At 49.8% G+C, this 14,067-nt stretch overlaps 1 protein-coding gene across 2 annotated transcripts in view; it reads right to left on the bottom strand.

The window, feature by feature from the left end:
• LOC142566862 (SEC14-like protein 2) overlaps window positions 1-5,047 on the bottom strand; it is a 67,398-nt gene extending 62,351 nt beyond the window's left edge. Inside the window, exon 1 of one of the 2 annotated variants that reach the window (XM_075677789.1) lies at window positions 4,808-5,047. In XM_075677789.1, the coding sequence (XP_075533904.1) occupies window positions 4,808-4,861 (54 nt within the window). In that variant the 5' untranslated portion in view covers window positions 4,862-5,047. The remainder of the gene's footprint in view (window positions 1-4,807) is intronic. The other variant, XM_075677790.1, reaches the window with a different exon arrangement.
• Between the last annotated feature and the right edge of the window lie 9,020 nt (window positions 5,048-14,067).

The raw sequence follows: 14,067 nt of genomic DNA on the forward strand, positions 1-14,067 counted from the left end.
GATTGGTATCCTATAGTCGGAATACTAATACGCCGTGTCATACATTTTTCGCTTACATTTTGGAAATTAGGAGAAATTCTGAACTGAATGGCATGCGGTGTGCTAGAAGTGCAGGATGTGTGCCTTTGCATTCCCTGTGCAATTGAGGAAACGCGCACAAAGTTGAAGCATCTGCTCGTTACTTCGGCAACGTGTGTTCGCTTTCTTTCGAAGCGAGGCACCAGGTGCCGCCCCACTGCAGCTGAACAGCAATGCCTTGAGGCAATTTTAGAACGATCGGGCATAGCAACGAATTGGGGCTCTGGTATGGTCCCGCCATAGACTGCCGGATTGGTACGCGCTGACGATGTCTAACACTACAGGGTAATAAGCAGACGAGTTTATTTAGACACACGCGAAATTTACCAGAGCGTGTTTCGTCAAGACTGAGGCTCTAATCTTCGTGTTTTGGTTTTACGTGCTAACGACCCGTCTTGAACAGCACCAATTAACACACGGACAAACAAAAGAACACGCGACAGCAGCACATGCCCTTTGTTCTTTGTATGTCCCTGCCTTAAGTGGCGTCTTAAGGATGTGTTTGTGGTGCTCGAGGAAGTAACGCACATAACACCGTTATTTTAGCGGTTACAACCGCGCGAAGGCATCAGACACTGGATCCGGGAAAACACGGGGGTGAGATGAATCGTCACTTTTCATTGAAATGCAGGAACATTAAGGAAACGGAAAAGTGAGGGAAAAGAAAACTTGCCGCAGGATGGAGCCGAGCTCACATCTTGAGCATTACACGTGCGATTACACGTTATACGAAATATGTGTTCGCTATTTCGAAGGGCACCTCGCGCTTTTTCTTTAGAGCCATGCAACTAACCATGATAAGTTTGACATCGAAAAACCCAGACAATCCTAAAATACGATCTTTCCGTAAGACTTGAGCAACAGAGGAGTGCAAAGTGAGAAATCTAGTTGTTTTACCGTTTAAGGTAAAGAGGCAGGTCTCTGCACTTTATACGAACGTTCCACGGTATAGTGCACTGGCTGTGGAATGCAGCTACTAAGAAAACAGTCCCGCTTTTGAAACTCGACCTCGGTTGCCGCGTTATGGCGTGTCGACATGCAAGAACGTGGGCGAATTCTAAAAGCTTTCCGTTCGTAAGTTCTCTTTGCTACTGGCCGGTCGCCTTCGCTAATGATTTGTCCACCACTGGCTCAAGTTTAACCACAATATGATTACAAGGCATGCCTGAAATTGTTTTAAGAACAATTCTAGCATAATACATTTTTGCGAAACAGAATGAGGTGGCCAGATAGAACTGCAGCCTTACACTATGGTACACAGCTGCTCAAAGACTTAACTAGAAGAATGATGGCACATTTCTAGAGGAGAAATTTAACAAAAGTAGGTTGCAACGAGCAAGCAGCGAACGCTTCGGAAGGAAGGTCCATTTTACTAATGCGCTTTTAAGTCCCGTGAAGAAGGCATTTCCAGCATTTTCTGAAGGTGAAGCAGAAAGGTGCATTATGAGCGTTCGTGTTAAGTGTGACGCAAGCTGTGCGTCATAGCACCGATGCTGTTTTGGTACGTTACACCTTATAAATATCAATTGATGACGTCCGTCTCTACTGACCATACCAAAGGCTGCTCATACCAAAAATAGCTGCCTTATCTCTACTGCTGTATGTCGGCTGAGACCACGCCTTGACAACGGATAACGCCGGCGCACGTATTGCTGCAGACGTACGGAGGTCAAGACACTTGTCTACAGAATGCGCGGATCACCCGATCCGGTTTGCGCTGGCGGAATTTAGCGACGACACGTGATGCGAACCCGGCTAGATGTCAACGTGCGCGGCTATGTTTACGAAATGTCTTTTCTCGCACTGTTGGTTGCCTCATACTCTGGCTTTGACCGTCAGGAGCGCGTTGTATATCCAAGTGACTTGACCTCTGTACACGGTATCCAGATGCCGTGGATGGCTTCCTTGATAACAAACTCCAGCGCCTGCACTGACGCACGTCCACGCTGACCGCCGACAGCATGTGCGATCCAGCGCCGCTCGCCAGTGTCTCGACTGACAATTGGCTACTTGCACCAACAACGGCTGCCTTATCTCATTATTCAAAAACTTTTTGTGCGCAAACAAACAGAGACACACAAGGACGAGCGCTTTCTCACAACTGCTTTTATTTTCGAACAACTTCCTGCTTAAATATCCAGAGATCTGCGCTATCTAGTCAAGATCGCGCAGATCTAGCCAGTGGGTAATAAGCTACAGTTTATTGATGTCAAGTTAGAATTTCTACCGGTACATGTGTGTTGATCGTTCTCACCCCGAGCTGGAAAATCGCTAATGAACTATGCCTCAAATGATTCCAGGCTTGTGAAAAATGGGATAGTCATTTCATGTTTCCGGTCAGCGTTCATGAAGTCATGTCACCACACTGTAAACTTTGCATTTCTTGAGCAAGTTGATAGGTTGAGAAAGGCTGGGTACCCGCTCGCTGTGATGCTGGCGTCATGCGATAGACTAATGAAAAAACTTAAACAGGATAAAGAACAATGCACAAAGAATCAAAAGCAGAAGGATTTGGATTCCAAGGTTACAGTGATTCCGTATGTTCACGGCCTTTCACATAGACTTGAAAAGGTGGCAGGTAGTTACGAAGTAAAAGTGGTGTTTTCGGCAAAAAATAAAATAGGTAGTGTGTGTTCTAAGGTTAAAAATAAGTTTGAAAGAAAGGATGATGCAAAGAATGATTGTAACGTTAGACATCCGCGTAAGAACCAATTTGTTGATTGCGTGAAAAACGTTGTTTATCAGATTACTATGATGTGTGACCATGTATACGTAGGGCACACTTCGAGATGCATCAAAACGAGACTAAGGGAACACTTATATAGTCTTAAAAGGTCGCCCTGGTACGCATTTGGCTATGCATTGTCAAGAACACGATTGCTCACCGTGTCTTAGTAGCACCGAAATTTTGTATAAGCATAGGAATCAAACCGCGAGAGAAATTGTGCAAGCACACTGGATTGAAAAACAAACGAAAAAATAAATCAGCAATCCTTCTGTTTCATTGTTGCATAAAAAAAATTCGCTGTTGTCATCACATCTTTAACGTATTTTCATCGTAAGTGCTTGTTACATGCGCCTTGATGTTTTTATGTTGACCTTGATGTGTTATGTTGGTGGCTTTGGTCCACGGCATTTTATCTCAAGTACTATATGGGCTATAGGCGTGCTCTGTTTGACTACATCGGGCAGATCTGTGGGTATATATTTAAGCAGGAAGTTCTTCGAAAATAAAGCCAGTTGTTAGAAAGCGCTCGTCCTTGTGTTGCTCCTCTTCTTTGTCCCTGTTTGTTTGCGCACAAAAAGTTTTTAAATAATGAATATGTTCCAACTAGACCGACTCGCAGTTATGCCTTATCTCGTCTGCTAAGCGTCTCTCGGGCTGCCCGGACGTTTCATCTGCAGTCAGTAAACTCGGCGCCTACAGACTAATCAGCCTAGATGAAGTAGGCAATACTCCCGCAACCACACTTAAGAAGCTCTTCAACTCGCTCAATATGCCAAAGGTGGAGGCTCTTCTGAGCATATTCATGGCGCCGCGCCCTACTCCTTCTACCCCTTATCATACTACACCGCCACGCTTAATCATTTGAATGATTAATTATTCGATTGAATAATTAAGCAGTCAGTGAATATATAAATACTTTTAGATATTTTTGGCATCCCTTGCTGAAATTAATATTTTTATGCCTGCTGTTAGACGTTCGCTCGCCTGAAAATAAAGACCAAAAAATGGATGTCGCTATGGGATAACTAATCTTCAACCATAGATTACTGTACATCGGTCATGACAAGATGTGTACTTTACTTTGTGTACGTTGCACGAAAAATGTGTATTTGGCAGCCACAGAGATATAGCCACTCAGAGTGCACGGCAGCCGGAGGTTCAAATGGCGCTTCACGAAATTAACAAAGCAGTAGTCAAGTTACGCCTCCTTCGCAGAAATCCTAAGACTATATCGCACCGTTTTCGACATACTTCTCCCCAGGTTTGCTTAAAAATGCCATGACATAGTAGTTATGTTCGCCCACAACTGCTAAAGGTGCGCTTCTCGTTTTTTTTTTTTTGAAGTTTGAAGTTTATTTCTTTCTTCATTGCAGAAAGAGGAAACAAGTGCTAAAGGCCATATAGCCTGACAGGGGCTCTTGCTCAACTGTCAACTCGACCGTCGATGTACTTCACAGCGCATACAGATATCTAGAAAGTGGCGCTGCGCCTGGAATGTCTGCTAGGCAGAAATGACAACTTTTCGGCTTGAATTCCGCACTACCACCATGTGCACCAACCTGAATAATTACGAAAAGTTAATTACTGGATCTTGCTAATTAGCTGCCTCGACATTAGGACGTTTCGCGCCGGCATGCAATTTTCGCCTCTACCAGAACCCTACCTTTAAAGACGGAACAGTCTCACAGCCGAATAAAAAAGAAAAATATTCCATTTTATAAAAAACCTGGTATAACAAGATATAGGTGTGCGCGTATATATGCAGTTATATATAAAATTTTCCTACAGATGTAGCGCTGCAGGAGGCGTTTTTTGCGTGGCTTCGCCCGTCTCTTCCCTGCTGCACTGGAATTGCGAACATGTCGAAGGCGTCGCCCGCGAACCTGCCGGCTGCATCGCTGGTGTTCGTTCTGTTCTCTCAGGGGCGAAACTACCGCGGGCCATGAATGGCGCTTCACTTCGCCGAACGAGGGCATGCTGGACAAGGAACACACAGCTTACCTGCTCCAGAGCACTGCGCTGGCGTTTATCGAGGTCCTGCAGGTAACCGCTCATGACGCGCGGCTGAGGGTCGGATCAGCACGTCCAGTCGATAATCGTGGCGCGCGGCGTCTGTCTCTCGCACGAGGTTTTGGTTTCACGCGGAAAATGGCGCCACAGCGCGCCCTCCTCTCCCACGCCGAGAGCACCAACGCTGGCGGTGAGAGGGAAGGAAGGAAGGCGGCGTAACGCGTGCCTGACCGGTGTACGCTTGGTGTCGTTCAATGGCGTACGCCGTGATAATAATTGCCTCTCAATGTCTACACGCACGCGCTCCAAGCGGCGCCTGCTGCGTGGGCAGAATGGTGTTTCCACTTTCCTCCTCTAATGTTGTGCAATACTGAGTGAAAGTCGGTAAGAGAAAGCCGGCGGCAGTGTTCATGAGGAAGTAGTAGGCAAAAAATACGATATTCTCGCTGAGCGTCCCCCTCACCTCTGCTCCCCTCAGGCGACAGGGACTTGTTGTTCTCGAGAGTCGCTGAGACGTGACGCTGAGGGACAGACTGCAGTTGCGCAAGCCGGTGGGGGAGAGCAAACTGTTTAAGCAGGCGGGCACCAAGCACTTTATTATTGGCCTACCATTCCAATGGCTCCTTATCCTTCTTATTCATCAGCATTGTCATCACAATTCTGAAGTTCATTTTCTTCTTTTATAATCCTGCAGGTCTCCAATTATCTTTAGCTACACAGTTCCGAATGGGACCGGATGCTATTACAAGCTGCATTGAGAAGCATGTTTGGCAGAAACCTGCCGTGGTTGCTTAGTGGCTACGGTGTGGTCAAAATAATCCGGAGTCCCGCACTACGGCGTGCCTCGTAATCAGATCGTGTTTTTGGCACGTGAAAACCCATAAATTAAAAGAAATGTTCGGCAGAGGGGTAACTAAGGACGATTTGTGGCAGCAGATGCTTCACGCGTTGATGATTTTAGCGTACTCAAAAGATGCTTTTTTAAGACGGTAAATGGTACGTTCTCAAATCGTAGGAGAATGAAGTGAAGGCCGCCTGTGCGTCAGGGCCGCCACTAGTCGAGTACTACAAACAATCGACAAATTTGTAATGCGCCCAACTCTACCAAGCACCGATGTTCTACGTGACCTAATTTTGACGTGGTGTAAAACAACAATTTATGTTATTTTTTCCATTTCAATTTCACTTTATTTCGAACATAGTCCAGTAGCCTAGGTCTAAAGGCAGAATAACTGCGCGACGTGATCCCGAGCACCTGCTATCACACCTGTTGCATGACAAGGAGTAGTAAGAAATACATACGTCAGCAGCAACATGCTCTGCAATGGCGCAGCTACAAGGACATATTCATTTATTTATTTGCCAAATTTCCACAACACCTTCAATGGGCATTGCAGTGGGGCACCGCATACAGTTGCGCGTTCTTCCGGGAGAGTGCAGCTGACGTGTACGAGGGACTCCTAGTTTTGCCGCTGGCGCTCAAATGAAGCACCGTGTTGGTGCCCTCCATTTCCGCTACCTTCAAAACAAAGGAAGTTGTTAACTTCGGAAAAACTTCTGTATTTGGGGTTTTCCCAAGACAACTCCTTACACACGCTCTATCTTCACGAACTATAATTCGCGGCCACTGTGTGTGGTGCTCGCAATCGGGTCCGCTACGCCGTTTTTATTTACTATCTTTTCTTGCGTGAGAGAAAGCAACCGAATATATTTGTGTAAACACTTTCTGTAAACCAGAAGCCAATTTGGTCTCATTGCAGCTATACCACGGATTCTCAACGAGCGGTTGCACGTGGGCAAGTATGTTATCGTGCGATGTTCCCGCGTATTTCGTGTCGTTTAGTTTTGAATGGATTGCTTTGAAGATCGCCTGTCAGAGGTAACGCAGTTTGGTCGGGTTACGTGGATGATATTGTTGCATGTAAGGAGAGGGGCATTGTAAGCGTGAAACTACTTGCAGGGTGTATTTACAAGCATAGTAAGCACTGGCCAGCATGGAAGCCAGCCAGCGTCAAGCAAGGCACGTCGTCGTCATCAGATCAGCAGTGGGCGCTTATGGTTGCGTCCCACTAAATCCAAGGGTGCAGATCATCGTCTTCGAGCAGCGCGTAGCATGGCCCGCGGCAGCAGAAGCACCGACCCGGCGCCACTAAGGACCCGCAGCAGAGGAAGGGCGGCAATGCCATGTTGCGTTTCGCCTGCGACACGTGGTTTTGCCGGCGCGACGGCGGCGGGGCGGCGGACATTTTGGCCCGATCGTCGTCACCGCAACACTCATCGCCAGGTGTTTCCAGGCGCGTCTGCGGCGATGCGACCGCCTAGGGATTTCGTTCCAGTCATTGTGCCCGAAACAGGCGAGGCCAAAGCAGGGATCTCCTTCCAGTTATTGGGCCCGAAACAGGCGATGCCAAAGCAGGGATCTCGTTCCAGTCATTGTGCCCGAAACAGGCGATGCCAAAGCAGGGACCATCTTCTCGTTACAGTCATTGTGTCCGACCGGCAGCGCCACGACAGTGTGCTGCGCAGCGCCACGACAGTATGCTGCGCAGCGCCACGACAGTGTGCTGCGCAGCGCCACGACCAGGTGCTACGAGATCGTGCGCAGCGCCACGACATGGTGCTACGGCATCGCTACGACAGTGTGCGTCACCATTAGCCCATTGTACATTCACGTGCTCGTCTTTTGAGGGGTTCCTTCTTGCCCTCAACTGCGAGAGTATAAAAACAGCTGCCCCCGGACGCCAGAAGAGGGCTCCGATTTCTTCCGTTGAGTGAAGTGCTCTCCCGTCTCTCTACTTCGGTCAAACCTGACCGCCAACTCTTTGCGATGTTAAAATAAACAAGTTGTTTCGTTGTTACCTGTCGACTCATGCTTTGCCGGGACCTTCGGATGCTTGCAGTTGTACCCCAGGCCGCCAGGCCAACGCTACCCTTGGGGCTTGCGACCCAGGTACAACCACGGGCGTCAGCGCCGAGTTCCCATCCGATCGCTCCAGTGTCGCGATCCAAATATCTGGTTGCCAGCGGTGAGATCGCCTACGACTTCAAACAACGGTCTGCCAGCGGCGAGATCGCGACAACGGAGGCCAGCAGCAAAGAGATGCAGTTGACTGTATGCTGAGCAGCTCAACGTCGATCCGGGAGCAGTGCAACGAGCCCTGTGTGACGACTGGTTGCCTGCAGCGGAACGACTGCGCGGAATTCCTGCCTGCGAGGTTTGGTGAGTGCGGGACTTTCTTCTACTGAGCTTTGCCAGGCTTTTTGTTAGTGTCAGAAACAGAGCTGGTAATTGTGGTTGTCGTTGCTGCCGGGTTAGTTTGCGGCAAGACAATAGTAAGCAGTAGAGAAAGCAGCATTCAGAGCAGCCATGGATTTGAAGTCGTTGCGCAAACCGAAATTGTTGGAGCTTGCAAGAGAGTTGGGTCTGGATGTCTCAGACAAACTAAGAAAACCGGAACTGATAACGGCTATTCTTGAGTTAGAGGCTGAGGATGACGAGCTGTCGGAATGCCTTGAGACTATTGAGGAGAGGTCAAAAAGACAGGAGCGCGAACTTAAAGAGCAGAAAGAAAAAGAAGAGCGCGAACACGCTTTGGAAATGAAGCTCAGCTTCATGAAAATGAAAAGAACTCAGCTCAGTTGAGATAGTTAATGCACTACTGTCCATATTTGCGCGAGTTGCCAGAGATGGAACGCGCTCGTAATGGAAGTCAGGCACACGGTGCAGGAGAACGAGTATTGTTCAAAATGACTGACCTGATGCGGCCGTTTAAGCTTGGAGAGGACATTGGTTTGTTCCTGGTTAACTTTGAGCGAACGTGCGAGAAGCAGGGGTTCTCTCGGGAAACGTGGCCACAGCGCTTGCTCACTTTGTTACCCGGCGAGGCGGCCGACGTAGTCGCTCGCTTGGATAGAGAGGAAGCAGAGGATTTCGACAAAGTAAAATCGAGTCTGCTAAAAAAGTACCGGCTGTCTGCGGAAGCGTTCCGTCGGAAGTTTCGGGAAAATGAGAAAGGCAAAAGTGAGTCATATACAGAGTTTGCGTATAGGCTTATGTCGAACATGCAGGAGTGGCTCAAAGAAGAGAAAGCGTTTGGTGACCACGATAAAGTTCTGCAGTGTTTCGGGCTAGAACAGTTTTATAGTCGGTTACCGGAGAACGTGCGATACTGGGTCTTGGATAGGCCAGACGTGAGTACGGTGGCTAGAGCCGCTGAGCTAGCCGAGGAGTTTGTGACGCGTCGAGCTCGCGGAGCTAAGGACGGTCAAAAGGGTGAATTTGGCTCCAAGTCTGAGAGGCCAAGGTTCACGCCCATGAGATTTAAGGGGGACACGCGTAGTGAGGATGCGAGTGAAAGCAATCCGACCAAACGTAAAGAGACGGCAGCCGAAGCCGAACGCAGAAAGCGGTTCGAGATGAGGCGAGCGGGCGTTTGTTATACGTGCCAGAAGCCGGGTCACTTTTCGGCGCAGTGTCCGGAAACAACACCAAAAGTTGTGTTTTTTTCAATAGGCAGCACTGACGAGAACATGAAGCTTCTTGAGCCTTACATGCGAGACCTCCTCGTAAACGGGAAAGAGTGCCGAGTGCTTCGCGATTCCGCAGCTACGATGGATGTAGTTCACCCGTCTTACGTAGAACCCCATATGTTCACGGGCGAGTGCGCGTGGATCAAGCAAGCCGTGGAAGCTCATAGCGTGTGTCTGCCGGTAGCAAAAGTGCTTATTGAAGGACCTTTCGGAGCGCTTGAGACGGAGGCGGCAGTGTCATCTATGCTGCCACCCCAGTACCCGTACCTATTTTCAAACAGGTCCGATCACCTCCTGCGCGAGAAGGGGCTTTTGTTTGGTGAAGCTAGTGTTCAGGCCTTAACCAGATCGAAGGTTCGGGAGCTCGCTGCAAAGGCGGTAGTTGCGGGGCCGACGTTATCAAACAACGAAAAAGGGTCAGAGGCGCAGCAAGCTGATATTCAGAGCACGCCCGAACAGAATAGAATTGAGTCTGTAGCGTTGAAGGCGCCAGATACTGGAGAGGAAAATCCCGACGCGGGAAAGTTAGAAGAGCTATCTACTGATTTGCTCATCGCGCCTACGTCAGACGGACTTGATAGGTTGCTAAAAGTCAGCCGGACGGCTTTGATAGCCGAGCAAAAAAAGGATGGCAGCCTGGAAAACGTGCGCTGCAATGTCAAAGAAGGTATCGCCAGGAAAACTGCGCGTTTTGTGGAAAGAGGTGGAGTCCTGTACCGGAAGTATCTAGACCGCCGAGGAGTGGAGTTCGATCAGCTGGTCGTGCCTCAATGCTATCGTCAGGATCTGTTGCGCTTGTCACATGGGGGTTCGTGGTCCGGACACCTAGGAGTTAAGAAAACTAAGGACCGTCTCTTGCAAGAGTACTATTGGCCAGGGTGTTTTCGGGACGCAGACCATTTCGTGAGGACATGTGACACTTGTCAGCGGGTGGGCAAACCAGGGGACAAATCGAGGGCGCCGTTGAAATTGGTACCTATCATTACGGAGCCTTTTAGACGGCTCGTTATTGATACAGTGGGACCTCTGCCGGTAACAGCCACGGGGTACAGACACATTTTGACTGTGATCTGCCCAGCGACAAAGTTCCCTGAAGCAGTGCCGCTTAAAGAACTCAGCTCAGTTGAGATAGTTAATGCACTACTGTCCATATTTGCGCGAGTTGGTTTTCCTGCAGAAATTCAATCAGATCAGGGCACAGTGTTTACTAGCGCTTTGACGACAACTTTTCTCGAAAGGTGTGGGGTAAAGCTGCTACACAGCTCAGTGTACCACCCACAGTCGAATTCCGTTGAGAAGCTCCACTCCGTCATGAAGCGCGTGTTGAGAGCCTTGTGTTTTGAACATCAAACTGACTGGGAGCTGTGTCTGCCTGGGGTGATGTTTGCTTTAAGGACCGCGCCGCATGCGGCTACGGGGTTTTCGCCAGCTGAACTGGTGTACGGTCGCTCGCTTCGATCTCCGCTTCGCATGCTTCGAGAATCATGGGAAGGTAGGGGCGACGACCCAGTCGTGGTGGAGTACGTGCTTAAGCTCCTCGAACGCTTAAGAAGGGCACAGGAGTTGTCAGGTGAAGCAATGACAAAGGCCCAGCAGAGGGCCAAGGTTTATTATGATCGGACAGCCAGGGCCCGTCGTTTTGAGGTTGGCGATGAGGTCATGATATTGCGCACATCGCTAAACAACAAACTAGACGTGCAGTGGGAGGGCCCAGCGCGAATTGTTCAGAAACTGTCGGACGTTAACTACGTGGTAAGTCTGCCAGGAAAGCGGAAAGCACAGCAAGTTTACCACTGTAATCTGCTCAAACCTTATAGACAAAGGGAAGCAGTGGTGTGCATGATGGTAAACGTTCCTGAAGAGCTTCCGGTCGAGCTTCCGGGACTAGGCTCAGTGACGAACAGGGAAGACACCGGTCAAGTCATTAGTGACCTTATCAGTAAAGCACCGCTGTCGCCTGAGCAGAAAACCGAACTACACCAGCTATTACAAGAGTTTCAAGGTCTGTTCTCTGAGAGGCCTGGTAGGACTTCTGTACTTACTCATGATATAGAACTTACCTCCACAGAGCCAGTACGATCCAAGGCGTATCGGGTGTCACCCCGCCAGAGCGATATTATGGAGGCTGAGGTAAAGAAAATGCTACAGCTCGGTGTTATTGAGGCAGGTGAGAGTGATTATACCTCCCCTTTGATTTTAGTTGAGGTACCGGGCAAGGAACCTCGTCCTTGCGTCGACTACCGCAGGCTTAATTCCATCACTAAGGATCAAATTTATCCGATCCCTAACATCGAGGAGCGCCTTGAGAAAGTTAGTAGCGCTCAGTTTATTTCCACCCTAGATCTTGTCAGGGGTTATTGGCAGGTTCCACTTACAGAAGAGGCTAGTAGGTATGCGGCGTTCATTTCACCAATGGGAACATTCCGTCCTAAAGTGTTGAGTTTTGGTTTGAAGAACGCGCCATACTGTTTTTCAAGTCTCATGGATAAAGTGTTGCGGGGACAGCAAGAATTCGCTTTACCGTATCTAGACGACGTAGCGATATTCTCCGCATCCTGGTCTGAGCATATGACACACTTGCGGGCAGTGCTAACCCGCCTGCGCGAAGCAGGCTTGACAGTAAAGGCTCCTAAGTGCCAGTTAGCACAGGCCGAGGTTGTCTACCTCGGTCACGTGATTGGTCAGGGTCGTCGCCGCCCCTCTGAAATAAAAGTGGCCGCTGTGCGAGACTTTCCGCAACCGCGCACAAAGACCGATATTCGGTCGTTCTTAGGTGTCGCCGGCTACTATCAGAGGTACATCCCTAGGTACTCTGATATCGCGGCTCCCCTGACGGATGCTCTAAGAAAGACAGAGCCTCAAACAGTCGTCTGGGACGAGACAAAGGAAAGAGCTTTTAGCGCCCTAAAGAGTGCCCTAACAAGCCAGCCTGTGCTACGATCGCCAGACTATACAAAAGGGTTCATTGTTCAGTGCGATGCTAGTGAGCGAGGCATGGGCGTTGTACTGTGCCAACGGGAAAATGGAGAAGTAGAACACCCCGTCCTGTATGCTAGTCGTAAGCTGACCAGTCGTGAGCAGGCGTATAGCGCCACCGAGAAAGAGTGTGCATGTCTCGTGTGGGCCGTTCAGAAATTGTCATGCTATCTAGCCGGCTCGAGGTTTATCATTGAGACAGATCACTGCCCTCTCCAATGGCTGCAGACCATCTCTCCCAAAAATGGCCGCCTCCTGCGCTGGAGCCTCGCTTTACAACAATATTCCTTTGAGGTGCGTTACAAAAAGGGGAGTCTCAACGGTAACGCCGATGGCTTAAGTCGAAGCCCCTAACGTAGGAATCAGCCTCAAAATTGTTTGTTACTGATGTTTTCTTCCTGAGGCAGGATTTTTTTTAACATATTGCTTTTGTTTAGTGTTTCAAAGTGATGATATGCTTTCTAGTGCAATTTTTCAATTTGTGGACGCGTTCTGAGTGATGCTAGACTACTGTAAGGAACTAGGCAGTGGTATAAAAAGGGGAAAGAGCCTGGCAGGGCTTAGTGAGGGTTGTGCCGTGCTTGCTGACTGAGCGGTTGAGTTTTCAGCGTAGTTCTAACGCTTGCCGGGAACGAGAACAAAAATGTGAACTCTCCCGAAGTCACTTTGCAGTGTCCCGTGCGAACCTGAACGAGAGAACGAGGCCTTCTCTGTGCGCTGCGCTCAAGAAACGTCAAGGGACGCCCGACTTCGGTTATGAGCATCATCGAGCGACATCCCTCCGGACAGCGGATGCAGTCCCCTGTCCATCGGGATCTCCTTTCCCCGGCGGGGCGGTCTGTTGCGTTTCGCCTGCGACACGTGGTTTTGCCGGCGCGACGGCGGCGGGGCGGCGGACATTTTGGCCCGATCGTCGTCACCGCAACACTCATCGCCAGGTGTTTCCAGGCGCGTCTGCGGCGATGCGACCGCCTAGGGATTTCGTTCCAGTCATTGTGCCCGAAACAGGCGAGGCCAAAGCAGGGATCTCCTTCCAGTTATTGGGCCCGAAACAGGCGATGCCAAAGCAGGGATCTCGTTCCAGTCATTGTGCCCGAAACAGGCGATGCCAAAGCAGGGACCATCTTCTCGTTACAGTCATTGTGTCCGACCGGCAGCGCCACGACAGTGTGCTGCGCAGCGCCACGACAGTATGCTGCGCAGCGCCACGACAGTGTGCTGCGCAGCGCCACGACCAGGTGCTACGAGATCGTGCGCAGCGCCACGACATGGTGCTACGGCATCGCTACGACAGTGTGCGTCACCATTAGCCCATTGTACATTCACGTGCTCGTCTTTTGAGGGGTTCCTTCTTGCCCTCAACTGCGAGAGTATAAAAACAGCTGCCCCCGGACGCCAGAAGAGGGCTCCGATTTCTTCCGTTGAGTGAAGTGCTCTCCCGTCTCTCTACTTCGGTCAAACCTGACCGCCAACTCTTTGCGATGTTAAAATAAACAAGTTGTTTCGTTGTTACCTGTCGACTCATGCTTTGCCGGGACCTTCGGATGCTTGCAGTTGTACCCCAGGCCGCCAGGCCAACGCTACCCTTGGGGCTTGCGACCCAGGTACAACCACGGGCGTCAGCGCCGAGTTCCCATCCGATCGCTCCAGTGTCGCGATCCAAATAGCCAGAAGCGTAGACGACGCAGCTGGACAACAGAACGGAAGATGGAATGCCACCGGCAGACACAATCTCATACGTGACA

This window comes from Dermacentor variabilis, unplaced genomic scaffold, assembly GCF_050947875.1.
Source record: "Dermacentor variabilis isolate Ectoservices unplaced genomic scaffold, ASM5094787v1 scaffold_13, whole genome shotgun sequence".
Taxonomy (NCBI): Eukaryota; Metazoa; Arthropoda; class Arachnida; order Ixodida; family Ixodidae; genus Dermacentor; species Dermacentor variabilis.